The following is a 20880-nucleotide window of genomic DNA, read 5'->3' as shown; positions in this document are numbered from 1 at the left end:
GGATGTGTTTGGTGATTGGATCAGTCACTTCACAGTTCCGTGGCTGTCAGAAGATGGTTAGAACACGCTGCCTACATTCATACTGATAACCAGCTCTGGCTTCCCTCTGATACTGGGAACATCAGCGTTTGGAGAACCAACAACCAATAGTCCCTATTTCTTATTATCTGCCTTTTGTTGAAGTCAACCCTTTCTGTCTCTAAGCAAAACATCTCATGAAACATTAGATTTATTGTAAGAAAACCTTCAGAAAGTATTCATTGAATGTACGTATACAGCTGACAAACATTTGGTATCAACCAAATTCAAGATGGCCACCACAGTTAATCAACCTTTGTCAACACAATATTGGCTGTAAATCAGTCAGTTTTACAGATAAATTGAGCAAAAATTTGATTTGGAAGTAATTAGGACTAAATCACAACACAGTCTGAACACTTACAGATCGAGTGAGATCTCGCAATATCAAGGTTTAACCAAAACAGCTCTAATTCCAACATTTCTCAACATAAAAAGATCTTAGTTTTCCTCCCTTAGGGTGAAAAACAGGCTGCAATATGCATTCCTTCAAGAAATACCAGACCTTTAATTTTTTTAGGGTCCTAACAAAAGACCCTAACCCTTACTTAAGAGTCTTTCTTGTGTCACTGCAGACATTTAGGCGTGAATAAAACAGGTGCAGTTTCAGCAGTCAGATTATCAGTGGATCTGTTCTCTTCAGAGGTTCTAATACTCGCTGCAGACGTGACGTACAAAGTCTTATCATTACAACACCTGGATGCAGGCGGTACTGACTGCTGCTCACTGTTTGATGATATCTTGAAAACGGTGCAGTTTTTTTGTTTGTGAAGCGCTGTCATGAAAACTAACTGAAGCAGCACATATAAGAATCCAGTTATTGAGTGTTTTGGACCATTGTTTTGGTCCTGACCTTGTTCTTGGGATTTTTTTTTGACAGTACTGTTACTGGGTCAGTCATGGTAACATAAATCACATTGAACGTAAACTCCACAATGACTGCTGGAGATAGGCACTAGTTCCCCCACGACCGAAAAAAGGAAAAGCGAGTAAAGAAAAAAGCTGGATAGATGGTACATGTTCTAATACATATATACATTCACCTAAACGACTTCAGATTCCCCAGAAAAGAAAAACCCTGTTCTAAAAGGGACATCGTGAAGCTTGACTGAAATTAGCAGCTGGCCACATGGACAAACCAAATGTTCTGGAGAAAAGTTTTAAACCTAAGAAAACTGCTGTAACTGTCAGGCATGGTGGTAGTAGCATCATGCTGTAGTACTGCATAAAGTGGATGAAATAATGAAGATGGAAGACCTCCAAATTCTTCAACTTTACCTCCAATCAGCAGCCGGTTGAAACTTGGACGCAGTTAAGTGTTCCAACAGGACAATGAACCCCAACAAATCAGAACTGGTTTCTGATTGGATAAAGTGGGCTAACATTAACCTTCCCATGGCCTTCAGGTCAAATTGATCCGAAGTTACAAGGGCTCCTCTTCCTCTCTTCAGTTTGAGTGCTTCAGGAAGGTTTAAAGTTTCTGGAATGGCCTTCCCAAAGCCCTCATCTCAACCCTCCTGAAAATGTGTGGACTGTGCTTAAAAATTGAGTCTGTACCAGGAAACCAACCAATTTAAGTAAACTCTATCAGTTCTCAGTTGTCAAGAAGAGTGGTCACATATCAGCCAGAATCATGATAGAAGCCTGTTAATGGCTACAAAAAGCCTGTGGTCGAGGTGCAACTTCTTAAGGGACCTTTAACCAAATACTAATGGGGGAGCATGTATTTAATTGAGCCTGTACGTAGAATGTGGACCTTTTTATAGATAAAATAAATTCTAACTTGTGCCTCCTATTACTGTTTTTTGAAAATCATTGAAGTTTAATGTTGTATAATCAATCCACCCTTGAAAATAAATCACTAACAGCCACAAATTAAGAACAATCATGTTCTCTATGGGGTTTTTGTTATTTGTTTTTTATGTACAAACAAACCAGGCTTAAATAAACTCAGAAGCTAATGAAACCATTGCATTTTACTCTTACACACTTCAAACTAAAAGCTGTTTTATTGCAACTTGAGTTAAAACTCCTGGACCGCATGGCTGAACTGGTGACGTTTGTGACAGTTTGTTCTTCTTCGTTTATCTTGTGTGAAAAGAGTTTAATCTGTTGCTGGAAGTGAATTATCCAAGCGTGAACACAGTTTACGTTAGAGAATATCAGACATCTTGGATCTCTGAGATTGTTCGTTTTTGGTTTAAATAAAAGAAGAAGTCAGATTTAGCACAATGAGAATTTTAGCCATATGGACCAGAACCAGTGTAGTCTCACCACTGGAATACAAACATTAATTTGGAAACCAAATAGCAACCAAATCAAAGAATACTAATAAATGTTAAGATTATAAACTAGAAAAGTTTTGAAGAAATTTACAGTTTGATGGATAAACTGTATAAGAAACAGAACCAAGATCAAAAGAAATGTTAAAGCTGCTGCCAGTGGTACATTGTGGTCACCATGGTAACCACCTGTGGCTGTTACTCCCTGACTGCCAAGTTAATGACAGGCAGACAATAACACAGACCTAAACAAACAGTAACTGTTCAAAAACTATGACTCAGGTCATAGAAATTCTTGAATCTTTAGCGGCAGAAGACTTTATTGGTGCAAATTTTCATGAAAATTTACAAGAAATGTTTATAGGAAGATTTTTACAAGGAAAAAGTGGTAAAAATTTTGATGGTGAAAATTCAAGGTCAAAGGTCGGGGTCACAGATCAGCCCGAGCTCTAACTCTGCAGCTGTATAACAGGAATGTTAAACTGCACAGCTGGACACCTCATGGGTTAAAGATGATGCCTGTTGATTTCAAGGTGACAGGGTCAAAGGTCAACATCACAGTTGACCTAGTGCTTTAACTCTGCAACAATATAAAGTAGGAATGTCAAACTGCACAGCTGGACACCTCACGGGTCAAAAATGATACCTGTTGATTTCAAGGTTCATGGGGTTAAAGGTCAAGGTCATAATTAACACCTTTGTTAAAACCTTGTCTCTGCTCTTACATGTGACCCTTTTGTTTCCTCTGCCAAGGAGGTTATGTTTTCACTTGTGTCCATTGGTTTGTTTGTCTGTCTGTTAGCAAAGATCAGGTAAAAACTATTGAACAGATTTCGATTAAAATTTTAAAAGATGTTGGGGTTGTCACAAAAAACAATGGATTACTTTTTGGTGTTGATCCAGATTATGATTCGGATCACACTACTTTTTAATCACACTGTGGCTCTGAAGGGGGTTTGCGCTCTCTGAGTGTGTCTAGTTTGAAAATCTTTTCGGCTCAAAAGTCAGTGTGTGACACCACCAACTGTCAATGAAACGTTTGGGTAAAAATCTCCTAAAATCATAAAACTTAAACTGTGATTGTGTAAAAACTTTTAGTCATCAAAATGCCAGTTCAGTCATGTGACCTACTTGAACCTTGAATGATGTTTCCACTGTTAAGTCTGTTTGATCTACAAAGCTCCAAAGAAGGCTGGTTTTTCTCATGTGTTTTGCCAAAATTGATCATTGTTTTTTGGTCCACGCTGTTTGACATACCAAGACCAAGTCACAGCACGCTAGACTAGATCGAGCCTCACGTTTTTATGATTATAATTATATTTTGCACGTTTCATCTCAACTCTGTGCAACAAGATAGAGGACAAAACATCTTGACAGAATAGTAATGATTAAATTCTTATGCATTGATGCTTTTTTTTCAGTTTTGGAACAGACCCTATTGGTCTGTTAGCAAAAGATGTCATGAACCACTGGACAAGTTTAAATGAAACTACCAGAAATAATGTATTGGTTAGTCATCTACAACTGATTATCTTTTGGAGTCACTCTAGTTCAAGATGACAGCCACAGATAATCAACATTAGCAAACACAAAAATTGTCCTAACTCAACTTGAAGATAATAAGCTAAAATTTCATGTGGTAGTGGCTAAAAGTCACTCTCAAGACATACTTGGAGCACTAACAGATCTTGCGATATTACATGAAATCATACATAGCATCATTAACAAGGTTTGACCTAAATAATTATAACTCTGTCAAACTCTGGAGTAAAAGATGGTGGACGATATGCATTCCCTTGAGGAATGCAAGACCTTTAATTAGAAGACATGTTTTTCTATTTATTGTAGGTTTTACATTTGGCCTCACAAAGAAGCTGTTGTGTTTGTTTGCTCCTCCTGCAGATAAAGATGCAGGTGTCCCAGTTGAGCAGCCAACTGTCGCCCACCAGCGTCTGGTTTTTGACGTAAAGTTCACATAAATGCGCCTGCAAGCTGGAGTGGAATCAAAGACCCAGCTGTGTCTGTCATGAATAATGAAGCCGCCTCTTCTTCTTCAGGGTGCCGTAATTCAAAGCAGTCCGTTCGAAGACGAGGCCTGCAGTCCTCATTCCTCGCAGCAGAGCCGTGTTCTGCAGAGCTTTTATTACCCGACCATAAAGCACTGACTCACAGCGCTGTGAGGGCTCATCCCAGTCTGAGAAGATTAACATCATTTGGGTTTTATCTATGGAACAGCATCATCATTTAGAACATCTGGCTGGTGGTGCCGTTCAGTTGGACATGACCTATCGAACGATACATGTCCCGATTAAATGGTTAAAAAGTCTTTAACAGAGACAACTGTCTGTTTTTAGCTCATGCACAAAATCAAACTTTTTTCAGCAAGAAATTTCTTAATTCTTAACTAATATACCAATAATCATATAGGGGGAAGTATATTTTAGCTACGGATCAACCACTAGTCCTCCAGTTGGAAGACAACCTTGTCAGTTGTCCCAGTGGGACATGGAGAGGCAGAGCAAGCCATATAGAATCAATCAGTGGAAGACCCAACAGGGAGATTACTTAATCTTAAAGAAAAAGTAAAACCAGATAACTTACCATTTTACTAACTAAGCTAAGATTCTCAGTTTGAGCCTGGATTGTTTTTTTCCTCACAACAGAGCTCTTGGATTTTTTCCAATTTCTCCAAGTGTTCAGGCCCAGGCCTCTCTTGAAAAAGAGATCTGCAATCTCATTAGAACTTGCCTGATTAAATAAAGGTTGATAAATAAGTAATACACAGTCTGACCTTGGGTTGAATTTGCTGCTATGTCCACTCTTGGGAATATGGACAGCTGTTTAAATGTTATACACTTGTAAATAGTGGTTCTTACTGTAGAATGATGGACTCCTAGTTGTTTGAAAATGACTTTTTTTAATTTCAGTGAAATCAGTCAACATGGGCATTGTTTTTTGTTTTTTTTTCGCACACACTTCCTTTTCACACTTGCTGAATATTTGGTAAAATAAATAATGAGCATGTATTATTCTAAGGTTGAGACTTATCTAGGGTTGTATTGACATCATTTTTGGAACTAATAATGAAGAACAAGACTTCTTGTCACACATAAATGTACCCAATTTGAGTTTACTCTCTGCCTATGATATCGTTTTTTGATGCTTTTAACCATTGATTCTCTTTTCTGAAAACTTGTTCAAACGATGCTTTAAGTGTTTGTACCTTGAGTCCAACATGCACCTGTCCCAAACAGGATCCGTCTCATAATCACACTGAAATCACCTGTGGCTTTTCCCAAAGAACAGGGGATTTGTCCACCCCACACGACTTGTTATTATGTTCTCAGTTTAAGTAATCAACTTTTACTGCTGGAATCTAAACACAGCTGTTTAAAGAACTGAGCCTGCAGAGTCTCGTGTTGTTGCAGGAACTTGAATAATGTGTGTGTGTAGATGGGTTGTGGGACATCTCACACTGCTAACAGCACTGAGGCCACATCTGATTACAATTTACAGACAATTATTCTGCTCTCGGAGTGCCGCGGAAAGAAAAAGACTTAAGAGAAATCAAACATTGGGACTGGTCCCAGCGGCTATTTTCTCTGCCGGTCCTCAAAGGGGTCCTCTACAGAGACTGCGTTGTGGGATTATTTGGACTAGAGTCTGTTTTATGTAGAACAGCAACTCCGAATCAGAGTTGAAGCTAGAAAGTGTTCATCCATGCAGTTCGAGTTCACAACGCTGCTATTGAAGACCTGTGCTGAGGCTGTGGAAGGAGGGAATTTAACCAGAAACAGAGATGTGGGAGAGGAAGTGTCAGGAGGACTGAGAGAGGCTGCGAATGCAGGAGTGGGTGTGGACATTAACATGCCGGAGGGGATCTACGGTGAAGCTTTGTGTGTGTGTTTGATCATGTTTGTGTGTGTGGGACAGTCAGTCATTCAGTCAGAGGAGCTGTTGCTTCACCATGGCTGTTCTCTCCACAGAGGTCCTCCGCTGGCATGTGAGTTTAAACCTTTGTCTTTCTGTCTGAGCTGCAAAGTTGCTTGATTTGGTTACAGATGGTGTTTGTGTCTGTTGTCTGGTAGTTAGTTTGTTGGGGTGTTCTAGCGGCGTGGAGCATTCACCACATCACCGAGGCTTAGGTGCTGTTGCTGTGAGTGTCCCGGGGCCATGCGGCATGTCAGACACAACTTCCTGACACTGAGATGGAGATAGAAACTCAAGATAGCTCAGAACATGACACAACATGGCGGGATACAGCCGCTCCGGGAAAGGTGCAATAAATTTTTATCAGCAGAACAAACTGCAGCTTTGGCAGGAGATAAGTGGAGCCAAAAATGATTTATTTACGCAAGGGCAATCTGATGGCTATTGATGATCTGAGGAACAGAAAAATGCATTTAAAGGTGGATACAGGAGTGTTAACAGATGCTAGTAAATCAGTACTCTAATGTGACTACTTAAACGTTCTTTATACAACGATGATGCTTTGATTTATATGAAACATTGTTTGTTTAAAAAGGTAACCACTGAAGTGCAGATGTATTAATTTCCTTCTCTTTAAAAAAACTGACAATATTTTATATCAACATACACAACATACACTTGATCTTGTTTTAATTAGAAAAAATTTGTGTGTCATTTAAATAACTACAAAATACATAGTGTTATCACAATATAGTCAGAGTTGCTTAAACAAATTCCAACTTTTTGAGTCTAAACCTTTAATGACTGGTGTTTAATTATAGCCCTATTAAAATAGCTCAACATTTCCTAATTATATTTTAACCAAAGCATTGTTGCTCTTGAGCAAAAACCTTACAGTTCAGTTTTTCCTAATATTTATGTTTTTACATAAATCAACTTTATTGATCCCTCCTACCATCTGTCTGTGGTTTTATGGGTGGCTAACCAATAAAAAGTGTCAAACGGAGCTTGTGAACTTGTAACCACACTGCTTATTTCATTGAAAAGAATGACTTTTCCTTTCATTTCCTGAAAAGTTACATTCTCAGAGATTTAAGGTCTCTGCCTGACAGATACAATATGTGCCAATAAGGATGTGTTGTTGTTTTTTTTACTGTAATATCTTACAGTTTTTAGTACTCATAAATCAGCTGCTGTGTGCAGGTATACAGAGCCATCAGAAAGTATTCAGACCTGCTTCATCTTTGCATTTTTCTATCTTTTTTCTCCCTAATTTACTAATCTTTTTAGAAATAAACACTGGAATATCACATTTCCACAAGTCTTTAGACTCTTTATTTAGTCCTGAGTTGAAACTTTGGCAGAAGTTACAGCCTTGGTTTTTTGGAGGGGTTGATGCAACAGGCTCTGCAGCCTGTCAGCCACCCTCGTGTGTCTTCTCTGTGTGCGGTCATGTTGGACAGTAAACCTTTGGTCCAGTCTGAAGTCTTGACCATCATGGAACAGGTTTATATTGAAAATATTTCTGTACATTGTTCCATTTAGCTTTCCCTCTAACCTGACCAGTCTCCTTGTCTGCTGCTGAAAAAAACACCCCCACAGAATGATGCTGCCACCACCATGCTTCACTGTTAGGATTGTGTTGGAAAGATGATGAGCCCGCCTGGTTTCTGTCAGACATACCACTTGGATTTAAGGCTGAACAGTACAGTCTTGGTGTCATCAGAGTGGAGAATCTTGTTCCCCATGGTCTTAGAGTCCTTCAAGCACTGAGGAGAGGCTTTTGTTGAGCCATTTGCCATAAAGCCCAGATCAGTGGCGTTCTAGTTCCCCTTCTGGATCTTAGAGCATTTTCACACCAGAGCTGTTTGATCTGCTTTAAATGGCTTTCAGTTCATCCAAACTTTGGTGCGAACCAAACAAGTGAACTCCAGTCCGCCTGAAAACATGGGACTTGGTTTGCTTATCATCTCATTCCTGGATTATTGATCTTCTGAAGCTAGAATCTTCTCTGATATACTTCCATTGTTTTCCTTTGTATTTGTGTATTTGCAGCAAGATTTTTTTTTTTCTGTTTTGTTAAATTCATGCAGCAAAACTACTTTGTGAAATAGTTAAAGAGCAATTTGCTTAAAATGCATTCTTTAAACACATTAACTATGTACACTTGCAAACAGAAGCAAACCAATTGGTTCCAAGGGTTCTGACCTCGAGATATATCACTGCAGACATAATGATTCATATAAAACTGCGGCTGTTACTAGAACAATTCCTGGAGAAATTTTGAAGGGACCTACCACTTGGTGAGTGATTTATTTATTTTTTTTGTGTCCATCTTAAACCATAATGACACCATAGGTTAATCAGCTGTAGATATACAAATAATGGTTACATTCCAGGACAATATTCCTAACAGTTTATAGCAATGTTTCAAACAAAAAACTCAAAGATCTCTTAGCAGTCACACTATGTTTTAATGATCACTGACAGCTACTGTCACACAAGATTCTAGCTCAGTATTGTTAAAAATGGCTGCATTGTGGCCAGCTTTGTTTTAAAAGACAACTACGGTGGCCATCTTGAAATGCATCTAAAATTAATCAATTTTAGATGTTTATCTAAGGATTAAATTCTACGAATTTAATTAGGATATGTGGTTCATGAGAGATTTTGAGAACAGACATTTTCACCAACAGTTTAGGGCAAATTCTTACAAAAGAACCTGAAGGATGTCTTAGGGATCATTCACACCAAAGTTTACCTCAGTAACTCTAAAAATCACACAGTAATAACCATTTATGTGCTTTCTAAAGTAGCTTTGGTAGCCATCTTTAATCAGAATGAGACCACAAGTTAATCAGGTGTAGAGGTGCATCCATTGATTGCTTTTTGAGTTTTTCATTAAAAACCACCAAGTGGTTTTCAAGATATTTTGCTAACAGGCATTATTCTCAATAGTTTATATGAAAATTTTAAATGCAAATCTAAGGGATCTGTTAGCGGTGACAGTAAGTCTGGCGTATCACTGACAGCTACCATCACACAAACGTTTAGATTAATACCTTTAAAAATAAGTGAGTTATGGACAATTTTGTGTTTGATAAGGTAACATGTGCCCATCTTGTACCAGAGAGACTCTGAAAGGTAATCAGTTTTAGATGTTTCTCTAAAGATGACTGAAATTTACATCAAAATACATCTAGCAGCTCAGAAAGAGATGTTTTGCTAATAGACAGACATTTAGAGTTGACGTGTTAATTCAACACATAGTTTTTATAGAGTCAGAAAAGATGAAGTTCATCATAACAGTCAGTGAACATCAAATTACCTGAGTTATGGTCAGCAGTCAAGAAACCATGGCAACAGCCTTAGCCAATCAGAATGCCCGATTTTCCCGCCCTTTGTGTGTGTGCATGTGTAGGAGGGAAAGCTAAAGCTTAGCATATGTGTGTCAGAGGAGATGGGAGGATGTGCATGACTTTACCTGCCCTTTGGACTCTTTCATTTGACAAACCAGAGAGCAGACTCAAGAGAACTTGCAATTTTTTGGAACTCTGGTTATATGGCTGTGTTCACTGGTGACCATGCAAGGCCTACAGACTTCTCCACACCCTCTCAATATGGTTACCAAGACATGCAAAGCTTTTTACATATGTTTTCTAAAAATAAATAAATAAATAAATAATGGAGAAAAAAATGGTGGTTTGGTGGTTTGGTTGAATGTTCTGAAATGGGGCGAGTTTTTTTTTTTTTTTTCTTGGCAGTAATGTGACAGCTGTCATGGGTCAAACACTGCTTTTTGTCCTGATATTAGTCATATCTAAACATTGCACTTTCTGTTCCAAAGCCACTTTTGTAAGAGGATGGGAGAAATTTTTGATGCTGTATTTGTCGTGTCTCTGCATACGTCCAGATTGTACGGACATCCTGTGTACAAAGAAGCCCACACGCTTGAAAGGAAACATTTTAGAAATGGCCGTTTTGACACGAGAAGACTGAAAGCAACCTGATGCACTGTGAGCTCAATGTGATGTTTTTGAGTTTATTTGTCAGAAAGTAATAAATGAAAATATATTTAATGTAAAGTTAGTTATTATAAGAACATTACTGAGGACATCTGTATAACTTCAATGAATGTATTGTCTTGCTATACTGGACATATCCAACCAATGCGTTTTACTGTAAAGCAATAATGTGAGGAAAAAAAAAAAAAAATTCCCATTACTACAGTACTTTGTGTCAGAGATATGACAACTTAAAAACATCTCTCACACCACGATCAGAAAAACAGTGTCAGTGAAAATTATAATAGGAAAAGATAGGAAGTCAAGTGGTTAGACTCTGTCTTCTGAGGGTACTTGAGAGGAAGCCATAAGCCCTACAGCAAAAGTAGAAACATTGCCTAAAAGACAAAAATGCCTAAGTTTTGATGTCCAATTTGTACGTGTATCATAAAAGATGGGGGTTTAGGAAAGGTTTGTTTGCTAAGAAAATGTGCTCTGCTCATAGAGCTCCACACTGTCAGTTGAGAGTTCCGCTCATTGGTTTGCATTGGGTTTTAACGGTGTCATTTTTTGCAAAATACAATGCCATGGTAACTTGAAACGCCACAAAAAGTAATAGCACACATCCCATGACTGAGCTGGTTGTTTTGATATATAATTTGTGTGGATACATTGGGCCATGTTAAAGTTGACGGAAGAATATGAATAAATCTATGGACACTTTTAGAGGTACCTGCCATAGAAATGCCATAGGAATGCCATCACTCCATTGCTCCCATGCATTCCTCTGCAGGCCCCCAATAACATTACATAAGCACTCTGACACTGATGTGTCTGACTTGCAGCCAGGGCTGTAAAACCGAGAGGAACCTCGAAAACAGAACGTCGAATTCTTCGAATTTTCAGGCAAGTGGCATCAGTGTTTTTTCGTCTCGCTGACCGGACACAGCACCCTCCACACCCTGGGTCAGGGTAAAGATAATGACCAGTGGCTGTGGAGCATTCTTCCCTTAAATTGCTACCTGAGGAAAAAAAGAAACTTTCGGCGTGCCAAACCCAAGAAAAAGTATGGTTTACGAGGCGACCGTCTCAAGCGCCGCCCTGAAATAACCCACAGTCTGTGGGTTTAGGACCACGTAGATTCTGTCATGATGGCACAGTGAAGGAACATTTTTTATTTTCTTTCTCATCACATTTCATGGATCAGTTGCAGCTGGCTGTTGCCTGTAAATGTGTCTCTGTGTGTCTGTAGGCTCGCATCGAGGAGCTGGAGGAGGAGCTGGAGGCAGAGCGGGCCGTGAGAGCCAAGGTACAGTACGACCGTCAGGAGCCGTGAAGCTTCTCGCACCAAACGCAACAAGACGAGCCTTAAATCTGTCAGGGTAAACCGAGCAGCTCTGGGATCAGCCAGGCTCTGCTTTAACAGTCTGGAATAGAGAGAACCTGTCCAATCGGAGGAACGACTTGATGGTGGGGTACAACTCCTCTGTTCCTCAAACTATCCACACCTGTGATAATAAACCAACCATGTGTTCCTGATTAAGATACAGGGTAACCCAGAGGCACAGAGGAGACCTCAACCTCTTTTTTTTTCTTTTGCTCACTGATCAGCACACCCTCTGTTTCTTGTTATTGCCCACTGCCGAAAAATGAAGATGGATGATGATGTTTTTTTTCCCCTTGTCTGTTTGTGTGTTTGTTTGTCTGTCTGTTAGCAAAGTAACTCATGAGCCACTGGATGCATTTTAATGAAACTTTCAGAACTAATCATTAAATGTTATTCTACAACTGATTAACTTTTAGAGTTGACCAGATTCAAGATGGCCACCACAGCCAACTGACCTTAAAAAAGCCAAAATGTCTGTAATTCAGTCAATTTTATAGATTTTGAGCTACAATTTGCAGTGGTAGTAGCTAAAACTAATCCCCCAACACATGATCTGAGGGCTAACAAAATTTTTGTTTAAAATTACCTGCTTTGAGTCATCGCTGTCTGTCTGTTAGCAAAATTGCTCCTAAAGTACTGGAAATATTTTTAATGAAACTTTCAGGATATAATCATTCAGTAAAGCTCAACATCTGCCCAACATTTGGAGCCAACTCCATTGAAGATGGCCGCTACAGCCAAGAGACGTTGGAAAATATAAAAAAATGCAGACAATCCAGTCAGTTTTACAGATATCACACTCAGATTTAGTGTGGTTGCAGCTGAGGCTCATTCCTAGCACTTATCCAAGTTCTATTCATTATGCAAGATCTTGCAACACTTAAAACCTTTGCAATGCCTACTTGGTTCAACTCTGTCTGTCTGTTAGCAAAATATCTCATGACTCACTGGATGACTTTTATTCAAATTGTCAGAAAGTAAGGATTGTATGTATATCTACAGCTGATTAACTTTTAGAGCCAACCTAATTTAAAATGACAACTACAGCTAATCGACATTAGCGAGCATAAAAATGGCTCTAACTCAGTCAATTCTACAGGTACTGAGCTCAAATCTGATGTGGCAGTAGCTGAGAGTCATTAACAACACATACTCTGAGTGTGCCCTCTCACAGTGTCACACGAGATTCCGCATCACGGTATTTTCAAGGTTTGACCAAAATGGCTGTGACTCTGTCATTCCTCAGCGTAAGACGATCTTAAAACTCTGGTACAAAAGGTGGCGGGTGATACGCAGCCCTTCGGGGAATGCTAGGCCGTTAATAGCCCTCACGTCTCACTCCTAGAATCAAACAGAACCACTCTCTGTGCACTTTTCAAACCCCAACAGAGAGCCTCAGACGTCGTCCTTGTGATGTGAGGTTTTCATGTAAAGCTAATCCTCCAGCGCGGGCTCTTTAAGTGCCTGTTAGTTTAAACAAGATGCTCTTAAAGTTTGTGTGCGCTGAAGTCGTTCCAAACCCGCTCGTCCCTCCGAAGGGTTACAGTGATTAAAGTCTTTGAGTGCTGAATGGACTGACAGCAGGCCTGGAGGGGGGGAGAGGGGGGAGGAGGGGGTGTGCTCTCCACTCTGGGTGGTATTTGTAAAGGTGCTGCAGAGGAGAGAGACACAGAGAGAGAGAGAGGCATGCTGGGACCCGCACGCCTTTATCTGGTCCTCCGCAGCCTTCGTCTTCAGAGCAGCTCAATTACAGCATACCTCTGCCGCAGACAGGCGCTCCATTGTTAGCGCTGCTCCCCAGGTCAGAGCCGGACTGATACCATCAGGAGATACAGACAGAACCAGGAGATCCTCTCCCAGCTGGAATGTCAACCACACACACACACATACACAAATAAATCAGCTAGTACCACATCAAATTTTAGCTTGACATCTGTAAAACCGACTGAGCTATAGTCATTTTTGTGCTTATAAAGGTCAGCTACTTGTGGCCGCCATCTTTGACTCCAAAAGTTGATCAGCTGGAGACGCACACAGATCGATTATTTCCTGAAAGTTTCATTAAAATTTGCCTAGTGGTTCGTGAGATGTTTTGCTAACACAGCAGGCAAACACCTCACGCACAGACACGGTGTCAGGTTGGCAGGAAAGAGAGGCGAACCCAGGGCGCAGACTCATCGTTGTCGGGGAGAAAAACAAATTTATTTAAAAAAAAAAAAAAAGAACAAAACAAAAGGCTGACGTGGCAGCAGAACTAAACATATAACAAAATCCAAACATCAGCAAACTCGAGGCAAGACAAGGAACGGACCAGACGGCGCATACGAGCAACAACGGACCAACGAATCAATGGGGATATGACCGGGTTTTAAAGACAGAAAGCAATCAGCAAAAGTGGGCGCAGGTGGAAAAATTACAAAAACTTGAGGCAGGTGTAGATGGGTGTGGCAGGCAGACAAGAGATAGACTGAGGGGAAGTGAAATGATAACAGGGGCACAGAGAACAACACATGAAGGCAAGAAAAGAAACAATCTGAATACAAAAACACAAAGAAAACAACATGATCGCCCTTTTGCCATCTGTGGAGACAAAAGAAAAGCATATTAATGCATTCAGCTGTGTTTACAATACAGTGACTCATTTAAAAAAGTGTTGTTTTTTCTTCATGGTTTCACCTGATGCTGCAGTTATACACATATAAACCAGTTTATGGATGTTACTCAAAGAGAGGTCCAGGCTTTAACAAAACAGGGACATGTTTAGTTTTAGACGGTCGATCTACTGTACTTTCATTTGACTCGTGCTGCAGGGAGGAGTTTTAATCGACGCCAGATGAGATCCCGACAGAGAAGGACACGGATGAGAACTGGGAAAGCATTTTGTGCGAACACACCTCTGCGTGCCTGCGCAGATACACACTCCTACTCCTTCATGCTCTCGTGCAAAAGGCAGATGAATCTCCAGCTGCAGGACTCCGGGAGTGTTGACCTCCCAGTTTATATAGGGGGGGTAGTTGTAGTAGTGGCGGTGGTTGGGGGGTGCAGGGGGGTATGTTGACTCAGGAGTGTGAAGAAGAGCGATGAGTGAGCTGAAGGCTTTAGACGTTTTTTTTTTTTTGGGGGGGGGCTAGCGGAGCAGGTGGGCCTGATTTTTAGCTGGAGGCGCTGGTGGGACTGACAGCAGGGGGCTGATAGAGGCAGGCCCCCGGTTAGAGTCATCTGTTTTCCCCTGGTTCTGCCTGGGGTGTGTGTGTGGAGACGGCTGCACTCCGGGAGGCCTGGATCTTCAGTTTTGTTTTGTTTTTTTTTGTTTTTATGGACTAGTCTCAACATCTCCGGCTGTCGTTAAAGTGGCTGTAAAAAAGTGGAGTGAAAAGGCAACAAGTTGGCTGTTGTTCGTGTAAAAACGGACTGTTTGAAACTCTTTCCATGTGTCCCCTTCACATAAATATGGGTCTACCTGCTGGAGAAATGGGATTTGCATTTCTACAGCTGCTGTAGGGATCAGGTTTTAGATTCAATTCAGTACAATTCAATATATAATATAATATAATATAATATAATATAATATAATATAATATAATATAATATAATATAATATAATATAATCAGTTTATTAATAGAGCACCAATTCACGCCAGACTGACACTGTACTAAAAAGCAACTAGATAAACTAAATGTTGGGTGCTAAATGACTTCTTTGGGGAGAAGCTGAAACCGACTTTTAAAGCTAAAAGAAGCAGAACACTAGTTAAAAGCTAAAAGGAGCAAAACATGAGCTAAAAGCCAAAAGGACTAAATGCTAGCTCAATGCTAAATGTAGCAAAAGGGCAGGTAATAGAAGCAAAATGCTTGCTAGAAGCTAATAGTCGTAACGAGGTAGCTTGAAGTTAAAACTAACAAAAAATCAAGCTAAAAGTAGCAAGCTGAAAGCAGCAGTGGGTAAGCTAAATGTAGCAGAAGGGTAGCGAAAAGTAAACTGCTCATCGAACAAAATACTTCCATGTTTGGGCCTGCCCTACATACAGTAGGTGTTATTGAATTCAAAGTGACTTTAGATACAAACATGTATTTTAACGAGCACCCAAAAAATTCATGTCTTTTAAAAACATGATCATTTTTTTCCCTGCTGAATACTCCTACTTAACACAGCAGAATTTAAGACTTTTTTAAAGCCAGAACAATTCATGAGAGTTTGGGTTCAAATCCATTTATTTTGAACCCAAACTTAAGCAGAGATCCTGAGACCTCCCTCTCCCCAGCTTCCTCTTCCTGTTCAAGGCATTCCCAGAGCTGCTGTGAGTTTGAATCTCCTGGATCATCCCCTAAGTTCCCCCCTCAGCGGGGACATATCTGAAACACCTTCCTTGAAAGACGTTCAGAAGACACCTTACAAAATGTCCAAACAACCTCAACTAACTCCTTTTAATGCAGATAATGGTAAATGGCCTGAACTTGCATCTAGTCCAAGGACCTCAAAGCGCTTTACCTACATTCAGTCATTCACCCATTCATCCACACATTCACACACTGATGACGGTAAGCTACATTGAAGCCACAGCTGCCTTGGGGTAGACTGACAGAAGTGAGGCTGCCGTTACACCGGCGCCACCAAGCCCTCTGACCACCACCAGTAAGCAAGGTGAAGTGTCTTGCCTAACGGCTGAGATGGACGGAGCAGGGCTTTGACCCTGCAACAGGATGAACTCCTTCCTCCCAAGCCACTGCCACCCTAGTGACTCTTCTCTAAGCTCCTCCATAGCTAAGGGTGAGTACAGCCACATTGTGGAGGAAGCTCATTTCAGCTACTTGTACAACTTCAATTCTGAAAAAGTTGGGACGTTGTGTAAAATGAATGCAGCGATGTCAAGAACAGAATCAAAGAGCCTCCTGAGGGCCCGAAGATCCAGTCTTTACTTTTTGTGCCATCCCACCAGTGAAGTGAAAGTCCATGCTCCTACAGCTAGTTCCAGCAACCAGGGATCGGACCAATCCACAGAGCACTCGTCAGCTGGCGTCCACTAAAAACACCCCCATCACAATAAGGTGCCGATTGACAAAAGGCGATGAAACTCACGCCTCATATAGACTAAAACTCAGTGAAAAAGGGGCCAAAGTCTAAAGAAAAACTTTGAAAGACCTTCAGAAGGCCTGGAGAACAATTGATCCAGTCATCTTTAAGAGATCACTTCAAAGTCTGAGTGCTTGTTTTTTAGTTGTTTTTAAAAAACTAATAAAAGAAAATCTGCATTTGCCTCTTGTTTGGAGGAAGGCCAGTCAGACAAAAAATAACCTATTTCATGCTTCGGTTCTGAAACTGTTTTCTTCCCTGTCAGCCACAATAGAGACAAGCATCACATGGTGAAGCTGAGCTAACAGCAGCAAGGTTTTCCCAGAAGAGTGCTTGGAGGCAAACATTCACAGGAAATTTGGACGGTTTAACAGCAGCTATCCCCCTGCATTGCTCTGGGTGGATACCTCTCTACTAACCTTTGACCCCAGGAAAAAAAAAAAAGACTTCCTTTTCGTGAGATGTCAGTAATGTTGATCTCCAGCCGATTAAATATCCTGCCCTGTCAGGTGGGACTGATTTAGGGCGGAAACTACTACAGGTTCGGTTGTTCTGGATTCCAGCAAAACCTCCACTCGTTCAGAGTTCTGGTCCTACACCGGGTTGTCCTTGTGTTTGTCAGGTGGAGAAGCAGAGAGCAGACCTCACCAGAGAGCTGGACGACCTCACGGACCGGCTGGAGGAAGCAGGAGGGGTTACTGCTTCGCAGGTATGCTCACGCAAGCATTCCTAGCCTTTTTAAGGAAATATTCCTGTAACGTACAGCTTGAAAGGTTTCCTGCACATCACCTGGATCACCGGCAGCCTCTGTGTGATGAGCAGATGGAGGTGAGCAAGAAGCGAGAGGCTGACTTCCAGCGGCTGAGGCGGGACCTGGAGGAGTCCTCGGTCCAGTCGGAGGCACTGGCTGCCTCCTTGAAGAAGAGGCACGGCGAGGCGGTGGCCGAGCTGAGTGAGCGGTGTGAGGCTCTGCAGCGGACCAGAGCCAAACTGGAGAAGGAAAAACAGAACCTGAGGATGGAGGTGGACGACCTGGCTGCGTCGCTGGACAGTCTGCAGAAAGCCAAGGTCGGGGAGGCAGCGCAAGGCTGTTTTTTTTTGACATGTTGGCGATCTGACTGTTTTTTTTTTTTTTGTGGTGCCTCAGATGTCAGCGGACAGCCAGATAAAGAAACTGGAGGAGCAGCTGACTGAGGCCAACAGGAGAGGAGATGAGCTGCAGAGGACGCTGTCTGAGCTCAGTGTGGCCAAGAACCGACTCTCAGGTACGCCGCTGCTCTTCATGAGTCCACAGCATCCCTTAACCGTGGAGGCTTTGTTTTTGTCAGTTTCTTACTGTGTGTAAAGATGTCCTACAATGAGGGGACACATTTGCACTTCAAAGACACCAATGTTCTGTTCAGAGGCAGTCGAAGTCCCTGAAACCTGTCCACCAGTCAACAATACAAATTATGGGCTGCAGTGTGTGCACACTACTGTAGCCATTACACAGCTGGTTTTGTAGAGCAAACAGTGACATTCTTTGTTTCTAATGATGAAACTGATTCAAGTGAACACTCAGGGGTATATAAATTTGCAAGAAAAGTTGAATTCTGAGATGTTCTTGTGGTTTGTCTAAGATCTGACCCACTGCTGCTCCGCTAACAGTTTGTAACTAAATGATCACATTGTTAGTTTGTTCACTGCTGACTCAGTACCGCTGGGTGTGAGTGATTAATCAGCGTTCCTGTGTTGTCTCAGCTGATAACTCCGACGTGAGTCGACAGCTGGAGGAGGCAGAGAGCAGAGTGAGCCAGCTGACCCGCTCCAGGGCTCTCCTCCAGTCACAGCTGGAGGAGCTGAAGAAACAGCTGGACGAGGAGGTCAAGGTCAGTGTGTCGAGATGCGACGACAAATGCCGAGATCATTCGGGGCGTGTTTTTTTGGGGGGGTTTTATCATCGGCATGTCTGTGGTGGTGGTGGCGGCAGGGAAAGCAGGTCGTCGTCAGCGGCCTGAGCTTGGCCCGGCAGGACTGTGAGGTGCTGAAGGAGCAGCTGGAGGAGGAGCAGGAGAGCAAGCAGGAGATGCAGCGCCTCGTTTCCAAACTCAACAGCGAGGTGACGCACTGGAGGACTAAGCACGAGGCCGACACCGTTCAGCACGCAGATGAGCTGGAAGAGACACGGTATCTGTTGAAACTGGCAGCCGTCGCCTCATTTGTTACAATTTAAAGCCTTAAATGGTTTTTGTGGAGTCTGACGTGTCAATAATGTGTGTTTGTACAGGAAAAAGCTGGCAGCCAGGCTTCAGGAGGCTGAGGAGGCCGTGGAGGCCACCCAGGCCAAGTGCTCCTCGCTGGAAAAAAACAAGCAGAGGCTGCAAGGAGAGGTGGAGGAGCTCTGCATGGACCTGGAGAAGGTAAAGAGGACAAAACATGAAGCAAAGCATGCGTTGTCTCGCGCAGATGTAGTAACAGCATGCTTACCGCCTCAGGCCAGCAGCTGCGGTCAGGCTCTGGATAAGAAACAACGAGTCCTGGAGAAGCAGCTCGGCGACTGGAAGCAGAAGTGTGAGGAGCTGGTGGCCGAGGTGGAGGGCTGTCAGAAGGAGAGCAGGCAGCACGTCGGAGAACTCTTCAAACTCAAGACGGTTCATGAGGATAGTCTGGAGCAGCTGGAAGCTCTGCGCAGGGAGAACAAGGCCTACCAGGGTAAACAAAGTCTCAGGGGGAAGAACAACCAGTATCAGATCTGTAACCTCACTGTGAGTCTTTATTTTAAGGCTTCGTCCACATGGAAACAGTTTTATCCAAAACAATCCTTTTTTTTGTCAGTTTTAAAAATGTCCTTGTAAACACAGCAGCGTTTCTAGAAATGTCTTCATTCACACTGAAACGCTAAACAAAAAAAAAGTCTGAAACACTGTAGTAACCATGCCAGGCCTGCATGTGGTGCCATAACTCTGCCGCCAGATTACATTGAAAACATGAAACAAGGTGTGGAGCATACACATTAAGCTTACACGCTGAGTAAAAACTGTCAACAAAACAGGAAGGAGAGGACGCCTTTGGGTCATAGGCTAGGTAAGAGGTAGGACTATGACATCATTGGTTTCATAACGATACATTTTGGTCGTCTAAACAGAAACGCAAAGGGTGTCGTTCCCATGAGGACAGGCCCTGAGTATGACTCCTCACACCTGGTGCTGGAATGCATCTTGGCACTATCTGATCTTAGTTACATGCTCGACCTGCAAACATGCAGCCATGTCACACAGGGTCAGGTCAGCTGAGCAGCAGACAGGTGATTTCTATAAAATCAGAAACCCGGTCAGCTGAACTATACTATTATTATTATTTTTACACTAACATGGTTCGCTCAACTATTAACTCAACTGCCTGACATATAGGACATGAGGGAAGTAGCCTGAAGGACATAAAAGTATTTGGGACTTTACAGACTCGGTATCAGATCAAAGCCTCTGAAGATTTCAATCCACAAAACTCTATCATCTGCTCCTGACACAGCTTCTCTGTGAAGTTAATGTCAGTGCTGTGTTTCATCAGGTGAATATAATGTGACATAACGCTGCTCAGGTTATTGTTCTGTGACTGGCAGCACATTATATTGTAGAGCACAGTGACTACAGTGGGTCCCAAAACAATCAGAATAAACATTAAATTAAAGAGAAAATCGCTAGCCACTGAAACACTTAGACTATGGGGCGCCGTTTGTAAAAGAGCTTGTGCTCAAAATTCATGCCTAAATTTTGTCACATTTATAAATTAGAAATTCACCTGAAAATAAACAAATCAATAAACTAAATTTAAAGAATTAGCAAAAATAAAGAAATAGCTCCTACAAACACTGTTTAAAAATGTAGTGTTGATTTTCTGATATCACTTTTTACAACATTTAGCTAGTTACATGTAATTGTTACAGCTACATGCTAAATATAAATCTAAATGCTAAATGTTAAATCTAAATGTTAAATGTTATATCTAAACATTGTGTTAAATCTAAATGTTAAATGTTAAATGTTAAATCTAAATGTTAAATCTAAATGTTAAATGTTAAATCTAAATGTTAAATGTTATATCTAAATGCTAAATGTTGAAACTAAATGTTTAGCTAATATGCAATTTTTT

General features: G+C 41.4%; 1 protein-coding gene across 5 annotated transcripts in view; it reads left to right on the top strand.

The window, feature by feature from the left end:
* The window catches only part of LOC108235892 (myosin-16), a 64342-nt gene that overhangs the window by 32436 nt on the left and 11026 nt on the right, over positions 1–20880 (top strand). For 4 of the 5 annotated variants that reach the window (XM_017416205.3, XM_017416206.2, XM_017416204.3 and 1 more), the window contains 8 exons: positions 11547–11603; positions 17375–17461; positions 17575–17820; positions 17900–18017; positions 18493–18620; positions 18722–18918; positions 19019–19151; positions 19227–19443. In XM_017416205.3, the coding sequence (XP_017271694.1) occupies positions 11547–11603; positions 17375–17461; positions 17575–17820; positions 17900–18017; positions 18493–18620; positions 18722–18918; positions 19019–19151; positions 19227–19443 (1183 nt within the window). Of the gene's footprint in view, positions 1–6102; positions 6364–11546; positions 11604–17374; positions 17462–17574; positions 17821–17899; positions 18018–18492; positions 18621–18721; positions 18919–19018; positions 19152–19226; positions 19444–20880 lie in introns of those variants that run through there. The other variant, XM_017416207.3, reaches the window with a different exon arrangement.

This window comes from Kryptolebias marmoratus, linkage group LG17, assembly GCF_001649575.2.
Source record: "Kryptolebias marmoratus isolate JLee-2015 linkage group LG17, ASM164957v2, whole genome shotgun sequence".
Classification (NCBI taxonomy): domain Eukaryota; kingdom Metazoa; phylum Chordata; class Actinopteri; order Cyprinodontiformes; family Rivulidae; genus Kryptolebias; species Kryptolebias marmoratus.
This window is presented reverse-complemented; position numbering and strand designations above follow the sequence as displayed.